Raw genomic sequence first — 13,111 nt, forward strand, 5'->3', positions numbered from 1 at the left:
TCCTGGCTTTGCACTCAAGATTTACTCCTGGCAGTGCTTGGGGGACCATATGGGATACCGGGGATCAAACCCGGGTCGGCCGCGTGCAAGGCAAACTCCCTCCCCGCTGTGCTATTGCTCCGGGCCCCGGATGACTGTTCTTTAGGTTCTTTACGCTTGTCTCTCGGCACCTCTGCCATCCACGTACTAATCCACAGCAGTTAGAACCAAGGAACTAGACGGTAGTTTTCAATCTTTCTTTTTTTTTTGACTTGTTTGCTTTGGTCTTTGGGTCACACCGTGGTACTCAGGGCTTGCTCCTGGCTTTGAGCTCAGGGATCACTCCGGGGGCTCAGGGGGCCATATAGAACGCCAGGGATCCGACCTGGGCCAGCCTCGTGCAAGGCCCTATTCGCTGTACTATCGCTGCAGCCCAGTTTTCAACCACTCTCGCCCTGCGGACTAGCGCCTGTCTGTGGACAAGGGCAAAGACCACGTATCTGGAGCAAGGCCTAAACTTTTTGCCATCCCTTTTCCGCTGAGAAGTGCAGCCCGGGCAGTCATTGCCAGAGACAGCCGGGATTCATCACGCCTTGGGGTTTTCAATGGATTTTCGGTTATTGTCCGCTCGGAAACCTTTTACTGTGGCCGGTTTTTTTGCGAGCCCCGTGCCCTTCCCTCATATGGGCGTGTGAGCCGTGGCCCGAGGAACCTCCGGGGAGCAAGAGAACGTCACTGTCCCCTTCCAAGCGGAGGTGCCAGGCGGCAGAGAAAGTGCAGCGGGGAGGGCATTTACCTTGCACGCGGCCGACGGCACCCCCATGAGGTCCCCTGAGACCCTCCAGGAGTGATCCCTGAGCACAGGTTCTGGAGTAAGCCGTGAGCACTCACTGATGGGTGTGGCCTTAAAACAAAACCAGGAAAGCCAAGGTGCCTTCCCAGCCCCTTTGGGCTGGCTTGACCTCTGCCCTACTGGCCGTGGGGGTCGTGGGGGGTGGGCGGGAGCGTCACTTGCCACACGACGACTACTTTTCAGCATCTGTGACTTGAGATAGCCCACGAGAGCCGAGGGGAAGCGAAGCCAGTGCTCGGCCACCCCGCTGCAGCCCCCTTGCCCAGCCCCCCCCGAATCTTCCCACTCAGCCCCTCACCCAGCACCCCCCACTGCAGCCTCCTGCAGCCCCCTGCAGCCCTCCCACTCAGCTCCTCACCCAGCGCCCCCCCGCCTCCCATGTAGCCCCCCCGCCCAGTCCCCCACCCAGCCCTCCTGCTCAGCCCCCTCCCCTAGCCTCCCCCAGCTGCAGCCCCCCCTCCGCCCAGCCCTCCCACACAGCCCCCCACCCAGGCCCCCCCGCTCAGCACCGACCCCCCCCCCCGCCGTCCTGCAGGTGCAGAGCGAGATCCCAGGCTCCCCCGTCTTCCTCATGAAGCTGGCCCAGCACGCGCGGCACCTGGAGGTGCAGATTCTGGCCGACCAGTACGGCAACGCCGTGTCCCTGTTCGGGCGCGACTGCTCCATCCAGCGGCGCCACCAGAAGATCATCGAGGAGGCACCGGCCACCATCGCCACCCCAGCTGTGTTCGAGTTTATGGAGCAGGTGGGCCCCGCTGAGAGCTTGCGGGCTGGGGAAGGGGGGAGGGGTGGGGGGACACGGTCCGCCGCCGCGGCAGGGGTGAGTGAGCCCACTCGGCTCAGGGCTGGCCGAGAGCTTTGTGTGTGAGTTGCCATCGTGAGCCTGACCCCCGAGGGGGAGAGGATGCGCCCCCCCCAGCCCCAGGGTCGCCTTCTCGGCGAGGGGGGACCCTCTGCCGCCCTCCCTCCCTAGCAGCCCCCGCCCTCTCCCTCTCCCTGCAGTGCGCCGTGCGCCTGGCCAAGACGGTGGGCTACGTGAGCGCGGGCACGGTGGAGTACCTCTACAGCCAGGACGGCAGCTTCCACTTCCTGGAGCTGAACCCCCGCCTGCAGGTGGAGCACCCCTGCACGGAGATGATCGCCGACGTCAACCTGCCGGCCGCCCAGTTACAGGCGAGAGGCCCCTGGTGCCGAGCCCCGGGAGGGGGGTGGCGGGCTCTGCGCTCCCTCGGGGCCTTTCCTGCTCGTTTCTTGCTGACTGTCCCTGGGGGCGGGAGGGTGGGGGCGGGGGCCTCTCCCAGAGGAGCTCAGGAGGGTATTCCTGGCTCTGTGCTCAGGAGTCACCCCTGGTGGTACTCAGGGGACTATACACAGCATCAGGGATCGATCCGGGGCTGGAGGGGTGCAAGGCAAGAGAATTTAATTCCTGTCCTATCTCTCCAGCACCCCCTCCCCTGACTTTTTATTTATTTTTTTGTTTTGGGTCACACCCGGTGATGCTCAGGGGTGACTCCTGTCTCTGCATACAGAAAATTAGTCCCGGCAGTGCTCAGGGGACCCTATGGGATGCTGGGAATCGAACCCGGGTCGGCCGCGTGCAAGGCAGACGCCTGACCTGCTGTGCTATCGCTCCAGCCTTTTTATTTTTATTTATTTATTTTATTTGAAGTCCCTCCTTTGTCTTCACCTGGCTTTCCCTCGCAGCATTGTGACGTTTCAGGGTGTGGCTCTGTAGCGCTGTACCCTCCGGTCCCCACACACCCTGCAGGGGGCCCTCTCCCATTCCTTCTTCAGCCCCTGCCGGCAGCCCTCGGCTGACTAGGAGTCTAGGCGGTGATTTTTGTTGTCACTTTGCTTTCGTGGCTCTCACTCATCTCACAGACCCCTGAAACCATCCGGTCCCCTCCTGACCCGTTTCCACACCTCCGCTTCCATCTGTTTTGTCCCAAGCGGCACATTTTTGTCTTTGTTAGTTGGGGCCGTGAGGATCAGGGCTGGTGTTTCCTCCCCGGTCCCGGGCAGGGGGTGGGCAGCGTTCCGGGGGGTGCACCTCAACCCCGGTCCTGTCTCTGGCCCCAGGTTTGCACATTTTTTTTTCTTTATTGGGTCACACCCGGTGATGCTCAGGGGTTCCTCTTGGCTCTGCACTCAGGAATTACTCCTGGCGGTGCTCAGGGGACCATATGGGATGCTGGGAATCGAACCCGGGTTGGCTGCATGCAAGGCAAATGCCCTCCCCACTGTGCTATTGCTCCAGCCCCCCCATGTTTGCACATTTGGAGTTCGTCTGCTTTAAGCCTCAGCTGGCAGTGCTCGGAGACCATGAGGTGCCAGAGGTGGAAACCTCCGGTCTACGGACCATTCCTCCCACCCTTTCCTTCTGTCATGTAAGACATGGGGCCTGAGCAATAGCAGAGTGAGGAGCAGAGTGCTTACCCAACTCAGATATTGGGTCCCCAGTGCCCTAGAGGGTCCCCTGCTCCCTGCCAGGTGTGATTCCTGAGCACCGAGAATAGAGTCGGCCCTGAGCACTGCTAGGTGTGACCCCCCCCCCAAGCCAAAGCCAAGGAGGGAAAGATTGTTTGAGGCCTTCACAGCTTCGTGGCTGGACCTGGCAGACAGCTCAAAGCCCTGAGCCCGTGCTCTGCAGGCCAGAGCCCTGGGGTTGATTGCCCAGCTCCGCCAGGGCTGGTCCCTGCGGCCCCCTGGGCTGGGGGGTTCCTCTCTGCACACCCCAAAGGAAAAAAATCAAAACCCTTCACCTCCGTGGCACGTGGCCCTTAAACGTTCCACGTAAGATTCTCCTGAGAGTGGGGACATGTGTCCACTGCAGTTACTTCATCGTAGCGGAACCACAGGAAGGTCCCCGGGTGGGGACTGTCCTCTCTGCCCCGCGTCCATCTCGTGGACTTTCTGTGTGAAAAGTCACCCATTTGCCCGGAGAATGTCCCTGATTTGTAGCTGTTGGTCTTTGAGTTTTAAGGCCAGCATCCGGCCCCCCCGTAAGTCTCTGAGCCGGAACCGAACCTTCCGTCTCATTCTGCTCCCGGGAAGGTTCAAACAGAATGTGCCCCCGTGGGGCTTGGCGTGGTCGGGCCACCCCACAGCTGGTGCTGGGGCCTCCCTCAAGGCGGCTCAGCGAGGCCCTTAGGGTCCCGCCCACCTTCCACTGCAGCCTCCAGGATGGCTTTCCCTCCCTGCCCCCCCAAACCTCCGGCTTTACACCTTCGTCCTTCTCCTCTTCCTCGGTTCTGAGTCTCTGTCACTTCCATCTGCCACGTCTGGGACATGCGTCACTGGGTGACATCATTGTGTGACGGTCCCAGCATCCTCCTGGGGACCCAGATGACACATCTGAGCCTTTGGGGGAGGGGAGGGATTGGCATCTCACCACCGAGATGGACCCAGTGTGCGCCCCATGTCGCCCTGGCCACCTTTTATTTACTTATTTTTTTTGCCTTTTTTGGGTCACACCCAGCGATGCACAGGGGTTACTCCTGGCTCTGCACTCAGGAATCACCCCTGACGGTGCTCAGGGGGCCCTATGGGATGCTGGGAATTGAACCCAGGTCGGCCGCATGCAAGGCAAACACCCTACCCGCTGTGCTATTGCTCCAGCCCCATGCCTTTTTTTTTGGTTTCCTTTTTGGGTCACACCGGCGATGCTCAGGGGTTACTCCTGGCTCTGCACTCAGGAATCACCCCTGGCGGTGCTCAGGGGACCCTATGGGATGCTGGGAATCGAACCCAGGTCGACCTCATGCAATGCAAACACCCTCCCCCTGTGCTATCGCTCCAGCACCCCCACCCCAACCCCCCAGGCTTCTTCCTGTGTTGCTGCTGTCAGAGGGGGGCAGCCCAAACCTGATCTTTCCTGCCTCAGCCTCCCCAGGGTGGGGCGGGGGGGCGGGGGGGGTTCAGAGCTGTGTCCTCGCTCGGCGGGTGGCCCACCCGAGATCTTGCCCTGTGCCCCTCCCTCCCTCCCTCCCTCCTTCCCTGTAGACCCAGAGCCCTGGGGGCAGGGTCGCGGTGGTACTGACCATCGGGGCGCGTGCTCGGTTTCAGATCGCCATGGGCGTCCCGCTGCACCGGCTGAAGGACATCCGCCTCCTGTACGGGGAGTCCCCCTGGGCCGTGACGCCCATCTCCTTCGAGACTCCTGCCAACCCGCCCATGGCCCGCGGCCACGTCATCGCCGCCAGGATCACCAGTGAGAACCCTGATGAGGCAAGTTGGGAGGACCCCAGGGTGCTGGGCACCGGGTGCCTAACAGGGGGCAGGGGCGGAGGCAGACCCCTCCCTCCCCACTCTGAGACCCCTGCGGGCTGTTCTGGAGGTCCCTGGGGCAGGTACCCCACCTGACACCACGGCTGGGCTTGGCCGTCCCACACTGGGGGGTCAGGAGGGTGGGGGGTCCCTCCCCACCGCCACATGCTGGGGCCCAGTCAGACTGTGCTGGGCCGTGTCCATGGGCCCCAAAGGCCAGCTCTAGCCTCGGGCCCCCAGAGCTGTTGTTTGCTTGTTTGTTTGTTGTGTTTTGGGGTCACACCCGGCGGTGCTCAGGCCTTACCCCTGGCTCTGCACGCAGAGCCCTGTTGGTGCATGGGGGACCCCTGGGGGGTGCCGGGGATTGAACCCCAGCGAGGCACGTGCCCTCCCCACTGTACGTGGCTCCACCCCAGGGTCCAGAGCTTTGGCTTTCTTTTTTTTTTTTTCGCTTTTTGCGTCACACCCAGCGATGCTCAAGGGTTACTCCTGGCTTTGCACTCAGGAATTGCTCCTGGCAGTGCTTGGGGGACCATATGGGATGCCGGGGATCGAACCCGGGTCAGCCGCGTGCAAGGCAAACGCCCTCCCCTCTGTGCTATCGCTCCGGCCCCTGGAGCTTTGGCTTTCTGATTCCGTGAATTCTTTTGCATTTCAGCCCTGCTGCTTTTTGTTATTTTTCGCTTGGGGTGCTCAGGGCTCTGTGCTCTGGGATCGCGCCTGGCAGGACTTGGGGGGACCCAACGTGGGTCAGCCGTGTGCAAGGCAAGCGCCCTCCCCGCTGGACTGTCTCTCTGGCTCCTCTAGTATCTGGTTTGGGGGCCACACCTGAGGGCGCTCAGGGGCGACCCCAGGCTGAGAGCTCAGAGGTCACTCCCGGCAGTGCTCAGGGGTCCTTGCAGTGCCAGGGGTGGAACCCGGGCCCCCGGCCACCAGGGCGTGAGCGTCAGCTCCCTCGATTCTTCTCTCCGCCCGACGTGGCTGTCCCGTGGTCCTGCGCCACCACCTCAGTCCCAGGCTTCTGGCTGCTTGGTGCCACCCCGCCTTGGGCCCCGCCCCAACTGTCCATGTTCTCTCTGGGCTGCAGGGGTTCAAGCCCAGCTCCGGGACGGTCCAGGAACTGAATTTCCGCAGCAACAAGAATGTGTGGGGTTACTTCAGCGTGGCGGCTGCCGGCGGCTTGCACGAGTTTGCGGATTCTCAGTTCGGGCACTGCTTCTCCTGGGGGGAGAACCGGGAAGAGGCCATCTCGTGAGTGCCCCCTTGCCCAGCTCCTCCTGCCCCCCCCCCCCTGCCGCTGGCTGCGAGCAGCCACAGCGTGAATGGCCGAACAGACCCATGTCATAGAGTTTGATTTCATTTATTAGGGTTGCCCCTGGCCGTGCTGGCGGAACCGTGTGGTACTGGGCATTGAACCCGGGTCACCTCCATGTAAAGCACCTCCTTGGGCACAGACTCTATTTGCTGATGCCCGTGTCTGCCTCCTTTCCTGACTCTGAGACCCAAGAAGCAAACAGAGGCCCGGAGAGATAGTTTAGGGGTGAAGGCACTTGCCTTGCTTGCGGCTGACCCTGGTTTGATCCCTGACACTGCATATCATCTCCTGAGCTCCTCCAGGAGTGATCCCTGAGCACTCAGCCAGGAGAGTGATCTGTGAGCACTCAACCAGGAGTAATCACTGAGCACAGAGCCAGGAGTCAGCCCTGATTACATAGCCAGGAGTAATCCCTGAGCACTCAGCCAAGAGCAATCTCTGAGTACACATCTAGGAGTAATTTTCTGAGCACACAGCTAGGAGTCAGCTCTGAATACACAGCCACGAGTAATTTTTGAGCACTCATCTAGGAGTCAATGCTGAGCACTCATTCAGGACTCAGCCCTGAGCACACAGCCAGGAGTAATCTCTGAGCACTCCTCCAGGAGTCAGACCTGAGCACCACTGGGTGTGGCCCAAAGAAATGAAAAAAGGAAAAACTGGGAGAAGGGGGCTGCCGGGATAGCTCAGAGGGTTGTCGTGAGGCCCCAGGTTTGATCCCCGGCACCACATACCCATCACTGCTCCGTGTGGCCCTCATGGTCCGCAGCACTGCTGGGTGTCACCCTCAGGGCCCCCAGTACTGCTGGGTGTGGCCCTCAAGGCCCCCAGCACTGTTAGACCAGAAGTCGAGGCCAGATGGGGTGTTGGCACATAGCGGGTTCCCCCCTAGTGCAAATGACCCCCTTGACTGACCTCACAGCCGGGCTGTCTGCATCCCCGCAGGAACATGGTGGTGGCGCTGAAGGAGCTGTCCATCCGCGGGGACTTCAGGACCACCGTGGAGTATCTCATCAACCTCCTGGAGACGGAGAACTTCCAGAGCAATGCCATCGACACCGGCTGGCTGGATCACCTCATCGCCCAGAAAGTGCAGGTGGGTGGCGGCCGCGCGCGCGTGTGTCACCCTGAGGTCCTCGGGCCCGGTGGCCGTGGTTACTGACCCCAGTCTCCCGTAGGCCGAGAAGCCAGACATCATGCTGGGCGTGGTGTGCGGGGCCTTGAACGTGGCTGACGCAATGTTCAGAACCTGCATGACGGACTTCCTGCACTCGCTGGAAAGGTGGGCGCCCTTCCTGCCTCTCCTCTTGGGCCCCCTCTCGCCCCCTCTCTCTCCTCTCTCTCCTCTCCTCTCTCTCTCCCTCTCTCTCTCCCCTCTCTCTCCCTCTCCTCTCCTCTCTCTCTCCTCTCTCTCCTCTTTCTCTTTCTCCCTCTCTCTCCTCTCTCATCTCTCGCTCCTCTCTCTCCCCTCTCTCTCCTCTCTCTCTCCTCTTTCTCTCTCTCCTCTCTCTCCTCTCTCTCCCCCTCTCTCCTCTCTCTCCCTCCTCTCTCTTCTCTCTCTCCTTTCTCTCTCTCCTCTCTCCTTTCTCTCTCTCTCTCTCTCTCTCTCTCTCTCTCTCTCTCTCTCTCTCTCTCTCTCTCTCAGGACCTGCTGGACACTGGGCTGCCCCTGGAGGGAGGGCGGTGGCCACAGGGGGGTTCTCTTGTGACGTATGGGACCTCCTGCGTCCATCCTGCTGCTGGTGTGAGAGGCAGGACACCAGGGGCTGCCTCTCTAAACGGTTCCTTCCCAGGGGCCCCCCAGAGCGGACGCCCCTGGACCCAGACCCAGCCAGGGTTTTATTTTTTGTATTTATAGATTATTTATTTTATTATTAGTAATATTCTATTATATGAATGTTCACATATATATTCATCTGATGATGACTTTTTGAGTGGTTTCTGGCTTTCAAAACTATGAAAGCAGTCACATGCACACTAATGTAGATGTTTTTGATTAAATATATACGTACATATGTCTACATACATATATGTGTATATGTATATATGTCTTTATTTAAAATTTTTTTAATTTAGTGAATCACAGTGAGGTAGTTATACAGTTACAGACATAAATTTCCGTGCTTGTGTTTCAGTCATACAGTGGTTGAGTACCCATCCCTCCACTAGTGCCAATTTTCCACCACAATGGTCCCAGCATCCCTCCCCCCAGCCCCACCTTCCCCCTCCCCCTCCCCCGGTTTCTTAGCCTCACTCCCCCGGCACTTAGCGGCCAGCCCATTATTTTTGTTTTGTTTGGGGGCCACATCTGGCCATGCTCAGGAGTAACTCCCGGCTCTGCACTCAGAGATCACTCCTGGCAGTGCTAGGGGGCCCCTGTAGGATGCTGGGGATTGAACTTAGGTCGGCCACATGCAAGGCAAACACCCTCCCCGCTGTGCTATGCTGGCCCGGGTCTTCTGTATGATGCTGAGACCTGTCCTGGGCCTTGTGAGGGGCCGGTCCCTTTCCCTGGCTTGTCCCCGGTGGGAGCTCCCCAACCACCCCCAGCAGAGCCACAGCCATCAAACGCTCCCCGAGCTCCACCTTCTCTTCGCAGGGGCCAGGTCCTGCCCGCGGACTCGCTGCTCAACATCGTGGACGTGGAGCTCATCTACGGCGGCATCAAGTACATCCTCAAGGTGGGGCCCCTGCACTGCTGCGGCGTCTCCTGCACCCCGGAGGGGGGGCCTCGGGGGTTTCCTTCACGCGACCAACTGTCCCCAGAGCGGTCTCAGGACATCCTGTGTGTCCTGTGCGTCTCAGGTCCCCAGCCTGGGGGCGTCAGGAAGTGTGGGCTGGAGCAGGACGAGGAGGGGGGCTATGGCCTGGGGGTGGGCACCCTGCGGCCGCTGACCCCAGTCTCCCCCCATGCGGGTTTGTTTCTGGCACTTCTGGGGCCCAAAGCCCAGCATCGGGGCTCTCCTGGACCCTGGCTCCCCGAAGGCTCAGAACAGGCCACTGCTCCCTGCTGACCCAGCTTCTGGGGTGTGGCCATTCCCTGGGCTGGGCGTCAGTGGGCACTGACCCCTCCCGCCACCCTGCACCTCGGCGCACCTTCCTCCTCCGTGCACCCAGCCTGAGGCTCTTGGGGCCCTCTCTCCTGCCCAGCCTGCTCGCCTCTTAACTCACGGCCTCTGCAGAGACCTGCTTTCCACCCGAGATCTCGTCCCGAGGGACCCGGAAGGACGCGGGTTGTGGGGGACCCCGAGCACAGCACGGGGGCAGGAGTGCAGCCGAGCGGGCGGAGTGTCCAGGCTGTGCCCTGCCTCTGCCCCGGGAATGGGGGTTTGGGTCTCCAGCTTCTTCCTGGGTACCAGCGAGTGTCAGGGAGGTGGGTCCCCATCGGGGTTTGCTATGTCCCAGAGTCATGATGTGTCCGGGACCCTGGGGTGTGTGTGTGTGTGTGTGTGTGTGTGTGTGTGTGTGTGTGAGGGTCCCTTGACTGCCCACCCAACCCCAGAGCCCCCTTCTCTGCCTTCCAGGAGGCTGCCCCCTCCGGAAGGGGTGCCCTCTGACCCCAGGTGTCCCCCCTGGCTTCTCTGGGAGCAGAGCCGGGATGAGACAGGCCGGGGGACACGGCTCTGGCACATCACTGGGGCCCGGGGACAGGCAGGCTTCCTGCGTCCAGGTTGGGGACACCGGGCTGTCCCCGCAGGTGACCCGGCAGTCGCTCACCATGTTCGTGCTCATCATGAACGGCGGCCACATCGAGATTGATGCCCACCGGCTCAACGACGGGGGTCTGCTGCTGTCCTACAACGGGAGCAGCCACACCACCTACATGAAGGAGGAGGTGGACAGGTGTGTGTGTCCACCGAGCTGGGCTGGATGGCCGCGCCTGTCTCCTGGCGCCTCTCACTCTCCCCCTCCCCGAGAGCCGCCAGACGGCGCCCGGACCCTGGGCCCCGGGAGATCCCCCAACACACACACACACACACACACACACACACACACACACACACACACACACACACACACACACACGGGCCGCCCGGTAACCATCCCCCATCTCCTCGCCCACCTGCACCCCAGTTACCGCATCACCATCGGCAACAAGACGTGCGTGTTTGAGAAGGAGAACGACCCCACGGTGCTGAGGTCGCCCTCGGCCGGGAAGCTGATCCAGTACCTGGTGGAGGACGGGGGCCACGCAGAGGCCGGCAGCAGCTACGCCGAGATGGAGGTGGGTGCGGGGCGGCCCCCCAGCTCCGTGGAGTTCGTTCTGCTAGGGACCTGGGGGTGCCCCCCGGGGGGAACGAGAGGGCGTTGACTCGAGCCGTGGTGGCGGTGATTCCCGCCCCCTCCCCCGGCCCGCCCAGTTCCAGCCCGGAGGCTCTTGTTTCCTCCTGGGGTGTGGAAGAGGCTGGGACCACACCTGGCAGTGCTCTGAGGCGCTTGGAGTTCACTCCTGGTGGTGCTCAGGGGACCACGTGGGGTGCTGGGGATCAGGCCAGGGTTGACCAGATACAAGGCAAGTGCCCTGCCCACTGGACTCTCTTTCTGGCCCTCCGTGCTTGGCTTCTCCTGAGCATCCTTCCTTCCTCTTCCCAGCCGCCAGGGCTGGGCACGGGCAGGATCCCCACCTCCCACGCAGGGCACCCCGGCCCAGGCAGACGAACCATGAGGGTCCAGACAAAGCAGGGGCCCCCCAGACCTCGTACCTCACGGCCAAGGAGGACCAAGCTCCGGCAGTGAACACACAGCCGAGGCCAGAGCTGACGTGCTTCCGCTTTTTGTGCGGCTTGAGAGGGGAAGGCGCCTGCTGGCGCTCACAGAGGAGCGGGGTGTCGGCGCAGGCCTGGAAGCCCACCCCACAGCCTCCCCACCCCCACGTCCGTAGAGCAGACTCCCCTCAGGGCCAGCGTCCAAGAGCACCCCCCCAGGGGGTTCTCGGATGGCTGTGGAAGGAGCTCACAGGGCTGAGAGCCCCAGGGCTGATCCCCATTGCCCCGCTAGGAGCACTCCCGAGCACTGAGCTGGGAGTAGCCGCTGAGCACTGTCGGGTGAGGCTTGGCAGCCCCCAGTGCTGCTCCCTGATGCCCAGGTGGCACCTCAATACCGGGCTGAGTGTAGAACCATCCGGCCCTACTTTCAGGGAGTGGCCCCAGGCCCTGAGCACCGTGCCAGGGCCTCGGGTGACCTCCCCCCAGACCCCCACCCCGGGCGCGGCCCCTGAGTGTCCCTGTCCTGCAGGTGATGAAGATGATCATGACCCTGAGCGTGCAGGAGAGTGGCCGAGTGCGCTACCTCAAGCGCCCCGGGGCCGTGCTGGAGGCGGGCTGTGTGGTGGCCCACCTGGAACTTGATGACCCTTCCAAGGTGCACGCGGTGAGTCCACGTCCGTCCGCCCAGCTGCATCCGGTGCCCCCCTGGGTGTCGAGCTGAGGCGACCTGAGGGACCGAGGTCTGCAGATATTTGACGTTCCGTTTGTGTCTCGGGCGCGCCCTGATTTCCTCCTCTTCATCCTGACTCGACTTGGGTGGCCGGTGCAGAGCCCGCGGGCCCCCAGCCGTGTCCCCTCACCGCTGACTCTGTCCCCTCAGGCTGAGCCCTACACGGGGGAGCTCCCCGCCCAGCCCACGCTGCCCATCCTGGGCGAGAAGCTGCACCAGGTTTTCCACAACGTGCTGGAGAACTTGACCAACGTCATGAACGGCTACTGCCTGCCGGAGCCCATTTTCAGCGTCAAGGTGAGTGACGGGTGGGCGAGTCCCCTGCGTGCTTGAGTCGGGTCCGTGGGTCATGCCCAAAGGGGCTGCTTCTGCTCGGAGACCTCAGGCCTCCGGGGAGCAGGAACGGGAGTCAGCCCATCTTGTGTCGCCCGTCTAAAGGACCCACACCCGGGGAAGGGCTGTTTGATTCCAGACTATGGTGTGTGTTTCTCTTTGGTCTTCACCTGCTGCCAAAGTTCTACACACTGCCAGGCCATTGCATGTGGTGGGGACTGCCATTACCTTTCTTTTATGTAAGAAAAAAATGTCAAGCATTCCTGTGTCACCTGCCCCATCACGCCCCCTGAGAGCAGTCGGGCTTGGGATAGAGGGGGACCCGGTGAGGGGCTGGAGCAATAGCACAGCGGGGAGGGCATTTGCCTTGCAGGCGGCCGACCCAGGTTCGATTTCCAGCATCCCATATGGTCCCCTGAGCACCGCCAGGGGTGATTCCTGAGTGCAGAGTGCAGAGCCAGGAGTAACCCCTGTGCACCGCTGGGTGTGACCCAAAAAGCAAAAAAAAAAAAAAAAAAAAAGAGAGAGAGGGACCCGGTGAGAAGCAATGTTGAGAAACATTGCTCGGGATTGTCAGGAGCGGGCTGCGTCCCGGAGCGGCTCCAAGTAGCCGCTCATGCTGGCATGGGAACGACCTGATGTCGGTTAGTGTTGGTGGACAATGGAGGGATGGTGTTGGTGGCGATGGTGGTGGTGACAGTGAGGCCATAGAGTGGGCAGGGACATAGTGATGATGATGATGGTGATGGTGGTGCTGATGGGGACAGTGACCACAGAGGTGATGAGGCCGACTTGGATGCTGACAGAGGTGACTGTGTTTGAGGGTGGAGGTGATGGCGGTGGGGTGGTAACTGTGATGAAGATAGTGTCGTGGCGATGGTAGCAAGACGGTGATGGGTAGTGTTGATGGTGACAGGTACTGTCGCTGA

At 61.5% G+C, this 13,111-nt stretch overlaps 1 protein-coding gene across 2 annotated transcripts in view; it reads left to right on the plus strand.

Moving 5' to 3' along the window:
* The window catches only part of ACACB (acetyl-CoA carboxylase beta), a 109,168-nt gene that overhangs the window by 45,003 nt on the left and 51,054 nt on the right, over positions 1-13,111 (plus strand). For both annotated transcript variants that reach the window (XM_055146942.1, XM_055146943.1), the window contains 11 exons: positions 1,368-1,577; positions 1,835-2,005; positions 4,898-5,059; positions 6,186-6,349; positions 7,359-7,509; positions 7,592-7,695; positions 9,013-9,094; positions 10,111-10,256; positions 10,488-10,638; positions 11,649-11,783; positions 12,000-12,146. In XM_055146942.1, coding sequence (XP_055002917.1) covers positions 1,368-1,577; positions 1,835-2,005; positions 4,898-5,059; positions 6,186-6,349; positions 7,359-7,509; positions 7,592-7,695; positions 9,013-9,094; positions 10,111-10,256; positions 10,488-10,638; positions 11,649-11,783; positions 12,000-12,146 — 1,623 coding nt within the window. The remainder of the gene's footprint in view (positions 1-1,367; positions 1,578-1,834; positions 2,006-4,897; positions 5,060-6,185; positions 6,350-7,358; positions 7,510-7,591; positions 7,696-9,012; positions 9,095-10,110; positions 10,257-10,487; positions 10,639-11,648; positions 11,784-11,999; positions 12,147-13,111) is intronic.

Source organism: Sorex araneus, chromosome 9 (assembly GCF_027595985.1).
Source record: "Sorex araneus isolate mSorAra2 chromosome 9, mSorAra2.pri, whole genome shotgun sequence".
In the NCBI taxonomy this organism is placed as follows: domain Eukaryota; kingdom Metazoa; phylum Chordata; class Mammalia; order Eulipotyphla; family Soricidae; genus Sorex; species Sorex araneus.